Below are 21207 nucleotides of genomic sequence, written 5' to 3'. Positions count from 1 at the left end.
TTTTACACAAAATTGCTTGTATGTTGATAAGCACTGTACTTCCTTTTTCAATATCCCAGTTTCAATAACTGAAGAAGATTTAGTTTTGGGCAGTTGTCATAATTTTCACGTCATGTAAAATGATGCATTTAATATACGCCACCTTTCGCTCCTCTTTCATCTAGAAAGTTGACCCCACGGTCAGCATATTGTCTTGTGCTCGCTCACTCATCCATAGACTAGGGGTCTGTGATAAACGCTTGCCCGGGGGGCGGGCGCAACCAACACTTGTCCGGATCAGTAATGTTTCATTGCGTATGTATCAGAGCAAGAAAACTGGTTAACACGCTGAAACTATTGTAAAATACGTGTTTTACGCAACCGAACGCACGATTGAAAAGTGTGTTTAATTACAGGTGATGGAAACTTATTCAACTTCGTAAAATGAACTTTAAAAGAAACTTTTTTTGTGAAAAAAAATTAATGAATGAACATGGGGTTCATCTCCTAATTTGTATTACTTGTAATAATTAACCATCATATTTATGGATGCTTATATGTTTTGTCAGATTTAATTAATTAGAGATTGTAATGTCCTTTCTTTTGTCTAAAAATTAATTTAGAGACATGCATCCGCTGTCACCCCATGTCAATTTCACACCTGTAAACAAAAAAAACCACGTGTTCTCGTTTGTCATATCTATATGCTGGTCATAAAACAGCTGATGTAGATCATTGTCAAATGAAAGAAGGATATCTATGAAAAAATGGGTTTTTGAAATAAATCGACATAAGATTTTGTAGGGAAAATCAGTTTGATTGACAAAAACATACAGAGAGAGAGAGAGAGAGAGAGAGAGAGAGAGAGAGCAAACATTATCAATTGGTATTAATATTGCCACTTCATGGTTCACATCCTTGTAAGGAATATATCCCCACTCTTGTAAACAGTGAGGATCGAGAAAACATTGGTTTCGGACGCTGTTGGCATCGTCGGATACCCACGGGTGATCTCGTATTTTACTCAACACCCGGGTGATGAGTAAAAGACGAGAGGGTATCCGATGATGGACTATTGGCACTCGTTAAATGTCTGGTTTCAGGTACTTTTTTAAACTACAAAGTGAATATCAATTTTCATAAAGTAAAGTGACCAAATAAAGCAATTGTATTGCTTTCATACCCCAAAGACGCCCAATAAACACGCATTATACATAAATATAGTTACAGTTGAAGATCGTTTTCTCCAACAACGATATCTCGAATACAAGGGATATGTTGAAGTGAATAGGTAGCCCTTATACCGGTATTTTACTGTCTAACCTAAAATGTAAATGATATACAAAGTAAGTTAAATAACGCTTCTTTTCTGTTGTATTGGAGGACTAAATCCATCAAAACTTAGATCCATATCTGACAAAAGTTTCTGGATCCACCCCCTGAATGATGGAAAACCCGCACGGAGAACTTGTGTTAATATTTTATCAACTCTTTTTGTAGATGTGTCGTTTAAACTGGTTTTCGTCATAGTTGCAGAGCTGTAGCCATGTGGGAAAGAAAAAGACAGACAGACATAGAAGAGCATTTTATTTCTGTTCGAATTTTCTTTCCAAGAGATTCTGCAGCTAGTTGCTGTCAAAGTAACGTTCATAATTCTACACTGCTAAGTGTAAACGGGCTAATCCAAAACAATTATGTTATCCATCTTCTTCAATACAGATCTAGGTTTTCCGTGAACAAGTTCATAAACAAAACAAGGAATTGGCTGACAAAAACGACCTCAGTCACTTTGGCCCTCGGGTTGGACAAAACTTATGTTACCCTCGAAAACAAGTCAATAAGCATGGTTTAGAAAATACCCTGCTAGCTTTACAAAAATCCTGTACATAGTTCAGTTTTCATATCTATGTTTTCAAAGAAATGAATCACAGAAAATATTCTATCGTAATAACAGAGACAAACTTCTAGAAATAAACTGATAACAAAAAGTGGCTTTCTATGAGTTCTCAGAATCCGTTGTTGACTTTGATTTTGTTCATATCTCATTCATCAAAATCACCAATCGCACAATTAAGGAACTGAAATTCTCTTTTGATCCGTATCATTGCTAGTATACGGGCCAGTTGCTATCCAGTTCCATAGGATATGATTCGGTTGTTTTATATCTTCCATCTGGATCCATTGGATATGGTCCAGTTGTTCCATATTCTCCCGAGTCATTATCTGGATCCATTGGGTATGATGTTCCATATCCTCCAAATCCACTATCTGGATCCATTGGATATGGTCGAGTTGTTTCATATTTTCCAGATTCACTATCTGGATCCATTGGGTATGATGTTCCATATCCTCCAAATCCACTATCTGGATCCATTGGATATGGTCCAGTTGTTCCATATCCTCCAAATCCACTATCTGGATCCACTGGGTATGGTCCAGTTGTTCCATATCCTCCAAATCCACTATCTGGATACACTGGGTATGGTCCAGTTGTTCCATATTCCCCAGAGTCACTATCTGGATCCATTGGGTATGGTTCCGTCCTCCCATAACCTTCCAATTCCCCATCTGGATCCTTTGGGTATGATTCAGTTGTTTCATATCCTTTATACCCACTATCTGGATCCATTGAAGTATCCCATTCGGGAGTTGAACCCATTCTTCTCCTGTCAATGTCTCTGCTGCTATCTGTTGCTTTCAGGTACTCAAAGATAGCCTTCAAATATTCAAGCTGCCCTCCATCTGCAAGAGTTATAAATATGACGTCAAAAATGCAATAGTAGTCTCCGGGCATTTCAGTGCACGCGCGGGCTTATATGGCTCTATAAAAGCCCGGGTTCTCTTTTTTATTACCAACATTATTGAGAAATATATATCAAAGTTTGTAGAAAGGAAATTTGATCCTGCCTTTTGTGGTACTTACTGAGGAACTCGGACACAAAGATGATGATGTTGTCCATGTTTCCAGTGGTCATGTGGGTCTCAACCCGGTCAAAGTTGCGCACGGCCCTCCTCACATAGCCTTTGTAGACTTGGAGAATGGCTTTGATGACAGGCGCGGGGTCACTGGTTAGGTATCTAGGTGCCAAGTATTTTGTCAGCCACTCCCTTGCTTTATCTAAGTGTTTGTCCTCGGAGTACCTATATTTGTAAAAATGAAAAGTAATATTTGAAAAAAAAATTAGTATTGGTTGAAAAGACCCATACCAACTATTCATTACGATATTTCACATTCCATTCATTCTCTGTGGTATTAAAACTTAACCTTTAATATTTCTAGTAATATTTTACTCTTGGTGGTAGTTGTAGAGATAAGAAGGACTTTGTTTCAAAACTGAAGGGAGACTGTTTTCCACCAGCTTACCTTTGTTGAAAACGCACCGCGAGTGTCCGGTGAAAATCCCATAGATCTTGCAGGCGAGGACATTTGAAATCAAAATTATTCCCCGACAAAAGCAGCTCATTTAATTTTTGGTCAAATTCTGTAACACTCCACTTCTCCTGCCTAGCTCTATATATCAAGATCTTCATTTTGCCAAAGAATTCCATGATATCTGAAGTGTTGGAATAAAATTTGAAATGGATGGATTAACAAAATTTTAAACCTATCTTTTCAGTGTGTGTGATACACAAACACAAGTATGCAATAACATCTTTGGTAAATGGTTTGCAAAGAAGAACAATTCAAAAGCACACTACCTTGCTCAAATATAAACAAGAAAAAAATGCACTTTAAATAGTGTTGCAGTTATGTACCTTTAAAGTAGAAAAACTTAATGTACTCCATAAAGTCTCCAAAAATATGTCTATGAGCAGTCTTCACAATCATCCTGGCGACATTTTCTCTCGTGGTATTGTTCGTTATTTGGTTTTCTAGGATATTTCTGACATAGGTATACATATTCTGGTCCTCTTCTGTCATGACACGCTCCTGGTCCTTCAGAACGTCTGAATAAATACGCAAAGTTGTGCACAATATGTTAATAAATATTTAAAAACAAGGTGTGTTTGTGAAACACTGATGCCCCCGCATGCCAGTTTATGGCAAAGGTTAAAGTTTCTCAAATGCAAGTCAAACTCCAAAGTCAAAAGATCAATAATGTTGTTACCCAAAGAAAGGACTTATGATAGAGCAAATTGCATTAGACCTAAAGAATTTCACTGTTTGTGACGTGCTGACGCTTTGCTTGTCGAGAAGTTTAAATACTACGTCACATTGTTATCACATCAAAGGAAGTAACCGAGATCGCTTCTCTCCCACGCTAAAGTCGGTCAACTGCAATACACATCGCCGACGTTTAACGGGTTTATAAAAGGGGACAAACAGTCCAACCGTCCTTTTATCGAATATTCAAATCTTAAACAATTGAAAATAGAGCAGTATGCATTTTTTAGAGTCCATAATAAATTGATGAAGTTGAGGTGATTATTTTATTCCGTAACATATTTTACCTTTTTTCATATTTGCGTATAAAAAGTAGTGCATGATTAACTTGATTTATCAGTATCAATCCAGGTCATGCATTCTTAGATTGTAGCAATTTATTACAGTAACAAATGGAGCCCACTCTGTACGCATATTATTCTCTATTGAGAAGTTGATGGCTCGTTTTAATACTCCCCCTTCCCCCACCCCGAAATAGAGTTTCCCTTTTTTCTTTTGCTTGTCAACCTTATTTCAGAGTAGAAGAAAATAAGAAAATAAATAATCTGTCCTTGACTGGTATCATGATATGAAAATAAATAATTTGACTCTTGCCAGCCCCACTCCTTCAAAATCAAATGGCCGTCCCCTAATTGGACACGCAGTGTATACATGTATTTTTTTTTCAAGATGTATGGTTTGGTTTGGTTTGAACATATTATATTGTAATTTCTAATTACAAAGGGATTGGGCACAAGTTCTAAAAATTATTACGCCCTCTCCCTCAAGATGTATACATTATATAGGCTATAACACGGAACAATCGTCTCTACCTTCTTTTTTCTTCTTTCACTTTTCCCGCTTCCCTCCTCTAATCTACCTTTTTAAAACCACCATTCATTCCAGATACGTAGCTTTTTTTTTATTTCAAAGAGAAGTGAAGACAAAGCTGGCAAAAAAAAAAAAAGCCTAAAAAGACTTTGACAAGCTCAAAAAGTAGAACAATAGTAGAACAATAAATTTTAAAAATAGGAAATTTCAAAGAACTCAAAATTAAGAATTTGGCGGAGAAGGGGTTTCTTTTCTCATATTCGTCACTTTTTAGGCGCAATAACATGGAAGACCTCACATTGGACTGTAAAGAAAAGTTGGGGAGGGGGCTTTGGTGAAAGAGGCCTCCGAATGAAAATTTCAATGCATAAAAAAATAATAACAGTGAAAAAAAAAATTGTGAAAGGGGGGGGGGGGCTAAAGAAAACTGCCATTTAGAGTTCCATAAAAAAGGGGGCCGGGAGGGGTTTCTTACATTATGTGCCCGTTAACATACTTGAAGGGATAAAAACGAATCGGATTGAAATGAGAGCTCCCCCCACTTTTTGTCGCCAATTACTCGGGTCTATGCTGTATGTAACACATCAAAGATGTGGAATAGTATCAATTGTTTTTTATAGTTTGATTGAGTTAAAACAAGATAAATACTCCATTTCAGGTACGAATTGGTGATAAATATTTAGAAAGCCATATTCTCTAAACGTCGTATTACTTAATTCAAGCATATAAAGTAATAAAACACGCATAAGATCTAAGAAAACAAATTGCATCGCATAATTATTAAATACTGTATTAATACGTGATAAACTTGTCCCACAGTTGCTGAAATCGCACCTGTTTCCTTTCTAACCCCCCCCCCCCCAACATACACACAATGGAGGATGTGTGCAAAATCTCTGCGTACGCAGTACTCAGTACGTATTGTGTTCCTTGTTATGGGTATACATGTACTTCCTGCATTCTCTGTTTTATAAAAGATTGCAAAAATGTGTCTCTTTTACGTAATGCACGGTATTGTTAAAAAAACCCTTCTTAAAAAAAAACTGCGGCAGTCTGTATAGTGTATGAGCAATGAGAATGGGCTTAAACTTTGCCTACTGATAAACTGATTTGTAATTTATATAATAAAAGAAATAAGAGTGCCAAATTTTCCCCCAAAACGATTTGCCCACATAGATTTCATTTTTGATTTGTGTATATGGCATGTAGACTGTAGGCTACACGTAAACCATCTTGTCATAACATCAAAATAAATGAAAATACTAGATCATATATTTATTTTTCACACAATAATGATACAATAGAGTGAAATGCATGACTGTATGCAGCCACTGAAAGGTTTTCTTAGAGAGGAAGAGAGAGAGAGAGAGAAGAAAAAAGCTATCACACATGCGTTTTTCTTTTCTAAGCAAAAATATGTACAAATACTAATTTAGCACTTTGACATAATTATTGACAATTATGAATTCGAATTACCTTCTTGGCAGAAGTATTCGTAACGTAAATTCGCCCAAACATGAAAAACTTATTTCGTGTGTGTGTGTGTGTGGGGGGGGGGGGGGGGGGGGTTAGTCGTTGACTTCTAATGTTTGTACCTTTTCATACCAACGTAACACAGATCTGCTTTTACGAAAGCCCATTGAGCTTTTTCGTAGGTAAAAAAAAATATATTTTTCGCGTTATAACGCGAAACTTTCGCGTTATAACGTTGCGTTTATGGACTCTAAAAAAGCATACTGCTCTATTTTCAATTGTTTAAGATATGTGCAGGAAATATTCAATAAAAGGACGGCTGGACTGTCTGCCCCCTTTTATAAACCCGTTATACGTCAGCGATGTATATTGCAGTTGACCGACTCTTTAGCGTGGGAGAGAAGCGATCTCGGTTACTTCCTTTGATGTGGTAACAATGTGACGTACTATTTAAACTTCTAGACAAGCAAAGCGTCAGCACGTCACAAACAGTGAAATCCTTTAGGTCTAATGCAATTTGCTATATTGGATATAGCTGGTAAATATGAAAGCCAAAGCACCAACATTCAAAATTTATAGTCAAGGTTAATGTTTCTAAGAGTGGTCCAAACTCCAAAGTCAAGGTCAAAGGGTCAAAATTAATTGTACGTTGGGGAAGACCTTGTCATAAGAAATACACAAGCAAAATATAAAAGCCCTAGAACCAACTATTCAAAAATTATGGCCAAAGTCAAAGTTTTTCAAAATATGTCAAACTCCAAGGTCAAAATTGGTGAGATCCAAAGGAATGTCTTGTCACAAGGAATATACCTGTAACATTTGAAAGCCCTGGTACTAACTGTTCAAAAGTTATGTCCAAGGTTAAAGTTTTTAAAAGTGTGACAAACTCTAAGGTCAAGGTCAACAGGTCAAAAATATTACACCCATCGAAAGGTCTCGTCACGATAGATACTCATGTGAAAAAATGAAAGCCTTAGCACCAACTGTTCAAAAGTTATGGACAAGGTTAAAGTCTGGTAATTTTTTTCAAAAGTGGGTCAAACTCGAAGGTCTACGTCAAGAAATCAAGTATGTTGGTACTAAAAGGAGGGTCTTTTCAAAAGAATACACAGTCATGTGAAATATGAAAGCCATAGCTCCAACCAGTCAAAAGTACTGGGCAAGGTTAAAGTTTTTGCGGACAAACAGACAGACGGACGGACGGACAGGGCAAAAACTTAATACCCCGAATCTTCGATTAAGGGGGCATAAAAATGACAATATGTCTTTACTGGTAAATCAGTTTTTTAAATGAAAAGATTTGTTATGTTCGAAACTAACATGACTTGCTACCATCACGGAACAGTAAACCAGTCATTTTCTTCCAACCCCTCTTTAATTGACCAATCAAAAATTTTGCAGAAGTTTGAATTTCATATCGAGCTAAATTGATTTACTTCTCCTTGTGCAAAAATTAGATTAAAGTCCCTTGTTGTCATATAAACCGAAATCTGATAGAAGAAAGAAAGACTTAGAAATTAAAGCTGTCCTCATATACTTACAGAAAACCATTTGGTTGATTTTTGCTGTTGGACATTGGAAAATGGCTTTCAACAAAGCACTAGTCATGTTGAAAAAAGCCTGTTTCCCTAACTGTACTAGATCTGATGAGTCCCTCAAGAGCATGGTCATGTACCAATCATTCGCTTCTTTCACAAATTGTTCACGTGTCAAAGGCAAATCTGATGAAAAATTACTAGACAAGTTGTTCAAATAAAGTCGACATATATAAACATTTTATTTTTTCTGGGTATTAATTTTACCTACTCGTGAATTGGAAATCCCCACTCGGAGCACTACCGAAGTACGGTCTTAGAAGCATGTCGAAGATTCTGTGCAGTTTGTAAGGGGTGCCATTTTTGTCGGTCTTCCCATGTGGTCCCGGTGGGAATTTGGTACCAGTGAACCAGGGTCGGTCAGAGGTATTTTCCTTTGCTATAAGTCTCTCCAACTTTCTGACGACAACACGTAACTCATCCTCAGAGTTCATTGAAAGGGACACTTAAAAAAGAAATGCTCACATCACGCAGATTTCCGTTTATCTTATTAATTTGAACAAATTACAAGCATCGCATTTTGTGTGTGCTCGAATTGTTTCATTCTATTTCATGCGTGTTCGAATGGTTCAACAGTCAGGACAGTTGATCATTTGAATTGTTCTTTTAATTTAAGAAATATAGCTGGGAATTATAATGAATAAACAAACTTACCATAAAAAAGTGACAGTAAAACCAAGAGAACTTTTAACGACCTCATGTCAATCGATTCTGTCATCTCTGCTGTTGTCTCGATCCGCACGCACTCACCCGCTCATTCTCTATTTATATACCCGTGTCGTGGTCATCCAAAATGATTGGCTGTCTAAATGAAGGCATTAATGTGTGCGTTTGATTTTTGGAAAGGATGACTGCACTTGACGTCGGGTTTGGGGTCTTTTTAGGTCACTTCTTTTGCTTTTATATCTTGACCTAATTTCAATATTGTTTATTTATGAAAGAATCTTATCAATTTGAACCAAATTTAAAAGTTAAAATGATTTTAGACTGTAATGCAATAAAATAATTTTTTTAATGTTTTGTGTTTTCTATGTTTGTCCCAAATATAGATAATTCACACTTACCTGCCCCAATTGAACATTAGGTTGCTAAAATATATGCATGAGAGGTGGAACTAACATTGTAAGAATGTATCTAAAATTAGACTAGCATAAATAACATGTACAAGCTTATCTTTTAAAAAGATTGGTGAGCTAGCGCTGTAGCATAATAAAATACAGAAGATATCTGAACCATTTGTTAAATTTGCTGAATCGATTAATTATTAATAAGAAGGCACATTGGAGCACTGGGGGGTTGAGTCGGGGGGGGGGGGGGGGTCATAATTCAGAATGGTTAATCTAAGAGTGGGCTTCACGTCGGCAATGCATAACTCCCGACTGTGCTTTAAGCATTCTGTATTCTACTGTAATTTCAATTTGGAGGTGAAAAAAAGGTCAGTAGAACCAAAGAGCACCTAGTTTAAGATATTCCAGTGTGGTACTGTTCTTTAGCAATCGCATCTTCTCGGAACTTTCCGGCAAGCTCGGTAAACATATCCGAGGTTGCGGCGGTTTTCCGAACTTGCCGGAAAAATCAATGAAGGTAGATTAGAAAAGCTAGGTGTTCATTTCAATTTTAGAAATAACAGTCTTCGTTTTATAATACCCGAGTACCTGTTACTTTTTGTTCATTTACGTGCAGGATAGACAACAAAACACTAAACTTCAGATCATATGTATTTTCAGATGATAAAAACTAAACTGACATATCTTTCCGACATACTCTGAAAAGATTTTTTTCCGAACTTGCCGAAATTATCCAGGAAGGTGGTATAACTGTGAAGAAAGCTAGATGTCTAGAATCTTGGCATTATATGACCTAAGTTTTTCTTGTACTTTTACAGTCCCTGAAACGTTCTACTTTCCCACTTGAACGGTGAGCGAACGCTGAACGAACGGTGAACGAACGCAGAGCGAACGGTGAGTGAACGATGTGTGAACGCTGAACGCAACTTGGTGAACGATGTGTGAACGGTGAACGGTGAGCGAACGCAGAACGCGAACGGAGCGCAAACGCGAGCGCAAAGTGAACGGTGAACGAACGGTGAACGCAAGATGAACGATTTATTCGGAATGCCTCTGATCTTTTCCTTGCATTGAAACTATTCTATTGTGTTCTAATGCTTGGTGCTAAAAAAAATAAATAAATAATAAATAAATAAACAAATCAATGAAAATTGTCCTAAGAAAGACGATACATGCACATTAAGTAAAATTATTAATTTAAGTTTCTTGCAATATTTTCTGCACGTATGTACGATGTTTAAATTCAACTTTTTAATAACACGATTTTTATCGCTGTTAAACATTGTAATTGTTAACGAACGCTGTAGTATAACAGATGAAATTAATCTAGTTGTAAAATAAATATGTTTATTTTTATTTGATATATAAAACCATTGCAAATAATGTGGATTTTAGAAGAGAAAACTACGGACTTATAGAATGAATTACAACGGCTGTAACAACCATACAAGGGATTCCGTGTAAAATAATGAGAAAAAAAAAATTTACAAAGGTATGTGGACCTATTGCATAAATACACTCGTATTTTAAAATTATAATGCAATAATATATTTATGTGTCAGTTTTATTTTTTTATGATGATTTATTGTGCGGACTTCTACATGTATCTGTAGACATTTCCCGGCCGTGATTATACTCGGACAAGATGATACAAAGAAGCAATCATATTATTTGTTATATATTAAATTTTCACAACTTGATATTTAAGTAATATGTTGGCATAGTTTTTATTAAACAGACAAATGAGAGAGAGAGAGAGAGAGAGAGAGAGATTCGGTTTTAGCCCCCCCCCCTCCTAAAATGTTTGCACCTATATCAAACAAAAATTCTAATTCTTTTCTAAATATATCAGGCAGTGAAAGTATCCATTTTTTTAATCAACAAATCCATTTGTTTTACAGTCATAAAAGGTTTTTATTTTCCTGCTTCAAGTTCACACGAAGTCCACGTGCTTGACCCAGGCTGTCAATCAAAATCATTCGACACTGTGCAGGTGTGAAAGTCTCGTCACACCGAAGGCAAAGTGTTAGTATTTCCAAGAAGTTTTAACATTTTTTCTTATCATTTCTAGATCTGATTCCAACATTTCTAAAAAAAATAAAATAAAATAAAATAAAATAAAATAAAATAAATAAATAAATAAAATACATTGGGAAGAAACACTTGGAATGATTAAGCCGCTTGAATTTGAAACATACTCCCTGCCAATTTAAAATACATGTATCACTGCCGGCACATGTATATTTTGAACTACTATTGTTTAATGAATTTGTTTAGATGCATGTTTGTTTTGGACTGAAATTTTTGTGCTACAAAACACATTAACTTCTTTTTAAATGTTAACTAAAATGTACTGGAAATACTAACTAAGTAACCGATTTAGGGGAAAAGGGGGGGGGGGCTCTTAATAATATCGAATGACAAACATAAAGTTACGGTGAAAAATATCATTATCGGAGAATCACCTTGGTTATTTAAATGATAATCATGTTATAAAGGCATTTCTCTCTCTCTAATTAAAGACTTTATATATGTAAAGTAGAAAAAAATTCTTTAATGTATTACATTTTAAACAAATATATTTTTTTAACCACACTATCAATTTAATTCGCTCTAAAGATATTTAATTAACTGGATATCCGCAATACTGTTTATCATTCTCAGAACAAGTTCTAACATGTATTTCTGTATTATTTGAAAAAAATGTGATAGAAATAAATATTTTCGTATTTTTGTTGCAGGTGGTAAATTAATTGACTTCGATTACTATCTATCCATTTACGATTTGTCGTCTTTAACATAAAAGCAAAATGTTGCAGTACTTGAAGTATCAGTATTTTGACCGTATTTAGATTTAATTTTTCAGCATCGTTCTACATCGGTACATACATGTACATGTACTTATAACAACATTGATTTTCCACATAAATTTTATAAATAACCTAACAGATAAGTTACAGTAATAAAAGTAAATATTGTAGATAATTTTTCCCCCATGAAATAATGATTCTTTAAACACTGTATGTTATTTATTAAATTCAAAACCTGTAAATCCTTACTTAAAAAAAGATAAGTCCTTTCACTTCGGAGTTCCGAATGACACTGAAGACTGAACGATAAGTGAACGCTGAACGCAAGGTGAACGCAAAGTGAGCGAACGAAGAGCGAACGGTGAACGCTTTGTGAACGGTGAACGCGAGCGCACGGTGAACGCTGAACGCAAAACTGTGAACGGAGAGCGAACGGTGAACGCACGGTGAACGAACGGTGAACGCACGCTGAACGAACGGTGAACGAACGGTGAGCGAAAGGAAAAATGGGAAAGTAGAACGTTTCAGGGACTGTATGTATAGGTTAGGCAATAAATAAGAAAAAAATTCAGAACCGGATCTAGACTGGTATTGCCTGTCTCTAACGTAAGAAATGTATATCGCACATATCAGACAGGAAAGGCTAGTGTATATTAATTCTGATCATATCTATATTTGTATGACAAAACGAAATTGTTATCGCACAGTCTATCTACAGTGGTTTTCCCAGAATGCCCGACCGTGAAGTTGAGCATGCGTATTCCAGAAATATAGACTAACGTAGTTGCTAGCGCTCGAGAGCGCTAGCAATAAACAAAATGCGTTTGTGAAACACTGATGTCCCTGTATGGCAGCTCATTGCGAAGGTTCAAATTTCTCAAATACAAATCAAACTCCAAGGCCAAGAGATCAAAATTGTTGGCACCCAAAGAAAGGTCATGTCACAATGAATAAACTTGTGAAATATGAAAACTCTAGCATTAACCGTACAAAAGTTATAGCCAAGGCTAAAATTTTTCATAAGTAGGTCAAACTCCAAGGTCAAGGTCAAAGGGTCGAAATTAATAGTGCCCAAGGGAAGGGCTTGTCATATGGAATACACATGAAATATAAAAGCCCTCACAACTACCACACAAAAGTTATGGTCATTATTATAGTTAAGTAGGTCAAACTCCGAGCGCAAGGGGAAAAAAAAGTCAAAACTGTTGGTCCCTAAGGGAAGGTCTCGTCACAAGAAATACACATATGAAATATGAAAGCCATAGAACCGACCATTTAAAAGATGTGGCCAAGGTTAAAGTTTTTCAAAAGAGTGTCAAACTCCAAGGTCAAATGGTCAAAATTGTTGGTACCCATGGGAAGGTATTGTCACAAGAAATATATCTGTGAGGTATAAAAGCCCTAGCACTATCCATTCAAAAATTATGGCCTAGGTTAAAGTTTTTTTTCAAAAGTGGGTCAAACTTAAAGGTCAAGGTCAAAGGGTCAAAATTGTTAGTACCCAATGGAAGGTTTTGTCACAAAGAATGCACATGTGAAGTATGAAAGCCCTAGCACTAACCATTCAAAAATTATGGCCAAGTTTAAAGTTTGGTTAAATTTGCAAAAGTGGGTCAAACTATAAGGTCAAGATCAAGAGGTCAAAAATGTTGGTACCCAAGGAAAGGTCTTGTCACAAGGAATACACATGTGAAATATAAAAAAACCATCGGGAATAGCTTGAGCCAGTCAAAAGTGATGGGCAAGGTTCAAGTTTTTGCGGACAGATAAACAAACAGATAAAGATGGACGGGCAGAGCAAAAACTATATATGCCCCCGAATCTTCGATAACGGTTATCAATGATTATAGTTTATCACTCTTTCCCCATCTACCTTTCTATTTTGTATTGCACAAGTACACTATTTGCAAAGGTTTCAAAACAAAATTAACAATATAGCCATCCCTGTAAGTACAGAAGATTTTAAATCAATGTCTGACAATTTTAAAACGTGTTCGAACAGAATGTCTTAGTTAGCACAAAATATGTTGGAATCTTCTCAACTTCTTCTTTAAAAAAAAAAACAAAAACAAAACACTTCCGAAATTTAATCAAAGTGCCCCCCCCCCCCATTTAAGAATTCAAATTTTTTTGAAATAGGCTTTTTTTACTTTATTGCTTGCCAAAGTATTTTGCTACACCCACTCACTTTAAAAAAAGTGCCATGGGCTTTTAATGCATTTTTAAGGCAACACAATTACTGATGAATTACAGTTTTGATAAAAAGTTTAAATGTTACTTACTTTAAAACTTCCATATACAGTACATGTATATTTGCGTATTTTTACTTGGAATTCGAAATCACGAACATTGTGTTTAAAATTTCCTTTTGTATGAATCAATGATATTAATTTAGGTATTATTGGAATTGGGCATAGCTCGAGGGATCTCATCTAGTAAGTAAAGTAAGTAAGTAAATTTTATTTATAGTCGGACTATATGCATTTAACAAAAAAAATTAAAAAAAAAATAAAAATAATAATAAAAATAATAATAATAAACATGAGCTTTAAAGCTCTTTTACCGACTAGTAACATAGAAACACATTTAGCACAAATAGAATGTACATATAGACATAAGAGAAACATACTTAAATTTCACGTAGACAGAAGCACATAAAACACAAGAAACTAGGTAACTTTTATAGATTTAAATTATGTTATAATCACAGCTACTTTTTATATTCTTTAGATACCGTTAAATGCGGCGTAAATGCATGTAACCCCCTTTAATTAAAGCCAAACATTTTCAGTTGGGGGGGGGGGCACTATCAACTAATCAACTATCAAAATTCCTTGACAAAAATAATCAGCCGTTTTTATTGAGGGGGCACAAGCATAGCATATAGTAGCTAAGTTTTCTATAGTATTCTATATATTGGTAAACTTATTGGGGGGCACGCCCCCCCCCGTGCCCCCCGGTTCCTACGGCCATGACGCTGACAAGCACATGCAATCCCTTACATTCCCGCCTTCTGTCATAATTCGGGAAAAAAGTTCACTGCATGTAACCCCCCCCCCCTTTCCGCTCTCCATGTATAAAAACATTGACCACACGTATTTATTGAATAATAATTATATCAATATTCATTTATTCTAATAACATATTCATAAAATTATTTTGAATAATTAGGAATTCAAGTTTTTTTTTTAAAATACACATTAATTTGACATTAAAAAAAATCATCATAATGGCACTTTTGGATAAATTCAGAATTTCCTGATGGGTGTATTTTGTGAAATAGTAATGTAAACATCTTTGTCATTGTTTCATCAGCAATGATAATGAATTAATTAAATAAAATATTTAGCACAGTTCAAAGTTACGTCTCCAAGAACATGTATTAGATCCGCCGATGCTTTTAATCACTATAAAGGAAAACGAAAGTAGACAAATTCCACCTATAAGTTATCAAGAGAAGAAGAGGTTTTCCAGACACTCGATAAATACGAAAGTACAGTACATATTTTACCATAAGTAGATGTTACCCATGTAAGGGGACAAGTAAATAAAAATGTGTGGCAGAGAGTCTTTATCGAGACGATGTGTGCTGGTCAAACAAGTTCCAGAGGAGTTGGAAGAAGATTGTATTTACAGTATTCATGGAGTAGAAAAGTTCCACCGCCATAATGAACTCAGTATTGGCAGTGGGGAAGTAAGATGGATCGTCTTGTTGACAAGCCAAGACGGTAAATTTATATTTATGATTTATAAAGTTTGTATTCAATTGATAAACAAATATGACTGTCTATTATTTTCTTCTGAAGAAATGGGGGTGGGGGGTAATTTCTTACATTGATGAATTCTAAGAGAGAGATGATACAGATATACCGGTACTGCAAAATTAGGATGGATTCTGTTGAATGATATGAAAAATCGACACACAGCAAAAGTTTACTCAGAAATCTGTTATTAGATGTCTTTCATTGCCTAAATCATATTCATCATGCACAAGTGGCAGTCAGACGGGTTCAATCGTCAGTGGCCAGATACCACAGATGGTATAGACCACCTGACTGGAGATTCAGGGGGCCCCGGTTCGAATCCTGGTCTGATCAGACATATTTTCTCCTTTCCCGTTACATTTGGTGCTGTGCCATGCCCTCGAAGTGGCAGGTGAAAGACCTGCCAGGGTCAAGAGCCTGGGTTGGTGTCTTTGAGGGCTGAAGACCTTTAAGGAGGGAGGAATGTGACGGTCAGATGGGTTCGATTGCCAGTTGCCATATAGCTCAGTTGTTAGAGCACCAGCCGGCCTGACTGGAAATTCAGGGGGCCCGGTTCGAATCCCAATCTCACCAGGTCTGTCACATTTTACTCCTCTCCTGTTACACACATTATACGATTTGATTTATGATATCCATGTCAATATGTAAGCCATCTCACACAGTTTATTTTTTAGGACAATCATAGTGATCAAAATTCCCAATCCCAAAATGAAAGTACACTTTATCTGTTTTTTTTTTTAAATCTATTCCTAAAGATGCAAGATTTAGTATAAAATAGTAGTATGTACTGTCCATGTATGTGACAAAAAGACCGGAATGAAATGTGACTAACACTTTTGTGAGCATTTATTTTCTGCTTGAAGTTTTGACTGGCGACTTTATATTAGCATGTTTTAGGGCTGTCAAAAAAGTAGTACTTTTTCTAATAAGTATTTGATGGTACAGTTAGTAACAAATTGTGTCCTTATTGACAGGAACTGTATGAAGTTAAAAAAACAAAAAAAAACTTTTTGCTATTTCCTGGAGAAACTTTTAATAGAGTTGTAAATTCAAGAAATAAAATTGAATTAATTAAAACCCTAATACAGGACCTGCTGAATAAAATAATTAAGTGATGTTCATGCAAACATACACAAATATATGTTTTCTTTATTGGCCGTTCACATTTTCATATCAGATTTTATTTGAAATTTTCAGAGGCAGAAAAGCTAATGAGGGATGGCCATGTTACTTTAGATTCAGATGGACAGAAGTTGGATCTTCCAGTTGGAGGCTGTCCAGAATGCATCATTCCAGATGAGTGGGTGGAGAATACCCCTACAAGATTGAGTGCCCCAGTGAGTATTGATCTAAAGAAATCGAGAAGTTATCGTAGTTGATCCTTGTTGACCAGAATGCCAATAATTACGAAGTTTCTCATTTGGACAAAATTTGTGGGGAGCAGAATTTACATTCATATCAACCAATTATGAAAGGTTTCAGTTTTAGTAATCCAGATGCTATATTAATCTGGATGCTTCATTAATCCAGATGCTTCATTAATCCAGATGATTACTTTTGGAACACAGGCATCTTGATTTTATAACAAGGCTCTACTAAATCTTTTTGGAACTTTTAGCACTGATGCTTATTTACTTAGAGGAGTAGATAATAAAGCAACATTGAATGTAATGATAGGCAAATTTAGGGCCCAGCATCAAGATGGGAATGCCCTGGGTCTGCCCATCTGTCTGCCTCTTCATCTGTTAACATCAACAGGATGAGATCCTTTCAATACCTTGATTTTTGAACCTGACCAAAAGTGACCAAATAAATCTGTGTCCCCCACATAAACAATACAACATCAGTGGACTGTGGTTGGAGAAACACACTTAGAGATTTTGAGTTAATTCATTACTATGTCCAGGTCAAAATGTTTTTTTTTATATATTTTACATGAACACACTTACCTGTGGTAAAAAAAGCGAGAATTTTTTTATTAGCCATGCAAACTTCTTTTAAAAAATTTATGCAATTAAAAGAGACCCCCTTCCTTTTGAGGTTTCAGGTCAAAATCAAAAGGTCAAGATTATTAAGTACACTGCATGGCTCTGTATGATAGATATTAATAGAGAATAAATTCTTATGATTATAATTAAACAAAAATATGAATACAGTCAAAACTGTCATAACTACCACCTGTATTTAATGACTCTCTGTCATGTGTGACCATTAAATTTTCTTAGAATCTTTCATTATATTTTACCTGTATTCTGTGACTCCCCATCTAATGTGACATAACATCATTTTGATTGTATACATGTACAAAATGCATTTCAATACTTAGATTTCCAAATACAGTCAAACCTCGTTATCTTGAACTTTATGGGACTGAGAAAAAACTTTGAGATATCTGAGGATTTGAGATATTGAGGGTAAAATACTAAAAGAATAAGGGGTTGGGGCTTCCAGATCACTTTGACATATCCATGGTATTCAAGATATAAGTGTTCAAGATACCGAAGTTCAACTGTAATTTAAATCACATCCTATACGAATACTGTAAATAAAAGAATTTGTTCTGCCTTCTTTTGCTTTTTCTGATACTAGGAATGACTGTATAAAAGAAAACAAAATATATGATGGTTTTTGAAGTGGTTTTACCATGCACTTTAAAACATATGGTGTTATCAGTGCTATTAACATGATGAATGATAATTTTTTTTTTGCTTTCAGTTGTCTTTTGATGATGAAATGCTGCAAGACAGTATAGGAATGAAGAGTATAAGATGTAGAGAGAGAAGCAAAAACCTGGGTAAGTGTGACGTATATATAGGAGGGAACATTCTATATATAACTTTCACCATTTTTATCGTAAAATCTACAAGAGATATTTGCAAAATTAAATAAATTATTTTTAGTAAGTAATTCTGTGGTAAGTTTGGCTCCATACAGCCCAGTTTACCACATATCAAACCATATTGTGTAGTACTGTATGTTGTAGCAGGTATGTTTGCAGAAAGCACGTACAGTTTGAAAAGATAATACATTGTTTGATAGTTTTGATTTCTTAGCACTGGTCAACACTTTTCCATTCTGTCATACATTTATTACACAGAGAGATTGGTCTGAAGGGTATATCTATATACATGTATAATGTAATACTTAAAAATATATATTAAAATCAAATCAATATAACTTTTTTGAAATGTAAACTTTGCATGACTAGGTGGAGGGATGACGCGAGATTCATTGCTGCAAGGTTCAGGTAGTTACTGTAGATCAAAATCATTGTGTAATGTACTGCTTAGTCTCAATAACCCCCCTTCCCCCCTCCTACAATAAACCCACAGTGTACTTAAGAATATTTGATGAAATTGACAATTGGTTAATATATAGTATTAATTTTTCCACTCTTCAAATATCTCATTTGCTGTTAAAGAGAATATTATTTGCTTGTAGACTTTTATAGTTCCAATATGTCAAATTTTTCAACCCATCATACCAACCAAGTTTACGGTATATGCATTATCATGTGGTAATTATGTGTGCTTCCTTGTAAAAAATCCATAATCATACTTATAGTTAGATCACATAAATACGTGTATATCATCTATACATATTTACACTGTATCTTTTTATAATGGTGACTTATCTGATAAAGCTGAAGAATGCTTGTTAATCAATTCACTATAGAAAAGAAGTGTATGATATACATGTAAATGTATCGTATTTATAAAGTACTTGTATTTTTACCAGCTGCATGAACTTGTTTTTTTTTTCTGAATTTAACATCATTGCTTGTTAAGATCAAGTTTCAGTTAATATATTTACATCACATCTCAGTAAGTTTTTGACAGGAATCATTGTTACGTAATTATGACAAAAGCTACAGAGTATCTGATCATTACACAAACTAAAAAAAAAGCCAAAAAAAAGTTTACCATTCTGTTTATTCATTTATTTTCCAGGATTGAACCCATCTCATTTCATTTCTCATAAATTGTTTCATAAAATGTCGGAGATAATTCATATGTGCTTTTTGTTGGTAGATGATTATGTGAAAGTGGAAAAACCAATATCAGCAGAAAAACCAGAAGAAAAGGAAAGCACAGACAAATATGTCCCTTCCTTTGTCATACCTGCTATAAGTTCTCCATACAGTCAGTTAAATCTATCAGACAGTAATAATTCCCATGTATACTCTAGTCTTCAGTCACAACATCCAGGTACCGAGGAAATGGAATTTACCAACATAACATCAACTGAAGAAACACAAACCTACACACCCATGTCACCTCCAGCAAATACAGATAACTTTCAACCTGCACAATTCAGCGATGAAGTCACAATGAATATGTCTATGACTTCAAAGAGTAGAGATGATGAAGACGACCCCTATCATACTATTAATGATGTTGCAGTAAGCTCACATCTGGGTCACGATGAACCCCCTCCTCTACCCCAGAGGCTGAGTAGATCTGAGAGCAAGGAAGTTTCCTCTTCAACTTATATGAAACCCGCATCAAGGAGTGGGAGTCATTATGACCAACCACAGCCAGTTCTACATTTAAAGCAGGTGAATGAAAAACAAACATCTAGGATCAATCCCCAGGAAAATTCACCTGGTAAATTTCCTGTAAATTCTCACTCTACTGCTTCTGGTGCTGATACTTTAAAAACAGGAAGTGGTGATAATGGTGAGTCCCCATCTGTACCTCAGAGACTTAGCAGAACTCAGGACAGTGAAGTGTCTTCTTCAACATACATTGAGCCTGTATCTACAGGACAGGTCCAGTCTGCACCAAAAACCAATACCAAGCCTGATATTCCACAACCAGGGTTAAAATCTGAACAAAGCCATTCACAAGCATCTGGAAGAAATTCTTTAGAACATACTCCCAGCAGTGGATTTTCAATGAATTCTGAAAAAGATTCTAACAAGATTTTACATAATGCTGAAAGCAATATAGAAAGTATGGCTAGTTATGGCAAAGACCCTAGTCAGAACCAGGCAACCTCAGCTGTGATAAATGAACAGAGGACACCAGGTGGTCAAGCACAGCAAGGACTACTGGACCAGAGAGAGATGCACAGAGACTCTGGCAGTCCTATTGTAAGACACCATGAGCCTGGTAATCAAAGAACATCAAATCAAGAGTCAGGTGGTCAAAGAGAAACAAATCAAACACCAGGTTCACAGAGAGTAACAGGCCAAGGAATGGAAAATCAGACAAACAGAAATAGAGAAACAGAGGGTCCTGATGCAGTGTATCAGAATTTAGAAATGTTCAGAAGGCCAGATCAAGGTCCAAATCCAGGTTTTATGATTGCTCCAACAGGACAAACTAACCATATGAATCCACAAAACCAACATGGTGCCATGCCACCAGGACAGACTAATGGTATGATGAATCCACAAAACCAACATGGTGCCATGCCACCAGGACAGACTAACGGTATGATGAATCCACAAAACCAACACGGTGCCATGCCACCAGGACAGACTAGCGGTATGATGAATCCACAAAACCAACATGGTGCCATGCCACCAGGACAGACTAA

The 21207-nt window shown here is 35.6% G+C and overlaps 2 protein-coding genes across 2 annotated transcripts; one reads left to right on the top strand and one right to left on the bottom strand.

The window, feature by feature from the left end:
• Window positions 1–1549: 1549 nt before the first annotated feature.
• Window positions 1550–2982, bottom strand: LOC133180564 (RNA-binding protein FUS-like). The gene is made up of 2 exons (XM_061315050.1): window positions 2903–2982; window positions 1550–2721 (listed from the first exon to the last, which is right to left on the bottom strand). Exons 1-2 carry the CDS (start codon window positions 2952–2954, stop codon window positions 2087–2089), a joined length of 687 nt encoding a protein of 228 aa, XP_061171034.1. The 5' UTR covers window positions 2955–2982; the 3' UTR covers window positions 1550–2086.
• Window positions 2983–15376: 12394 nt separating this feature from the next.
• On the top strand, window positions 15377–21207 carry LOC133180439 (uncharacterized). Its single transcript, XM_061314966.1, has 5 exons — window positions 15377–15627; window positions 16861–17000; window positions 18379–18457; window positions 19695–21155; window positions 21203–21207. Exons 1-5 carry the CDS (start codon window positions 15453–15455, stop codon window positions 21205–21207), a joined length of 1860 nt encoding a protein of 619 aa, XP_061170950.1. The 5' UTR covers window positions 15377–15452.

Source organism: Saccostrea echinata, unplaced genomic scaffold, assembly GCF_033153115.1.
Source record: "Saccostrea echinata isolate AGI-Se365-2 ecotype Australia unplaced genomic scaffold, CSIRO_AGI_Sech_v1 ptg000006l, whole genome shotgun sequence".
NCBI classification, from domain to species: Eukaryota; Metazoa; Mollusca; class Bivalvia; order Ostreida; family Ostreidae; genus Saccostrea; species Saccostrea echinata.
The sequence above is the reverse complement of the archived record's forward strand: the minus strand, read 5'-3'. Positions and strand labels throughout refer to the sequence as shown.

Coding starts and splice junctions, on each gene's coding strand:
- LOC133180564 (XM_061315050.1), bottom strand. CDS start 2,954: ATGACCACTGGAAACATGGACAACATCATCATCTTTGTGTCCGAGTTC. Junction 2,722..2,902: donor CTTTGTGTCCGAGTTCCTCA/GTAAGTACCACA, acceptor TAACTCTTGCAG/ATGGAGGGCAGCTTGAATAT.
- LOC133180439 (XM_061314966.1), top strand. CDS start 15,453: ATGTGTGGCAGAGAGTCTTTATCGAGACGATGTGTGCTGGTCAAACAA. Junction 17,001..18,378: donor CTACAAGATTGAGTGCCCCA/GTGAGTATTGAT, acceptor TTTTGCTTTCAG/TTGTCTTTTGATGATGAAAT. Junction 18,458..19,694: donor AGAGAGAAGCAAAAACCTGG/GTAAGTGTGACG, acceptor TTTTGTTGGTAG/ATGATTATGTGAAAGTGGAA.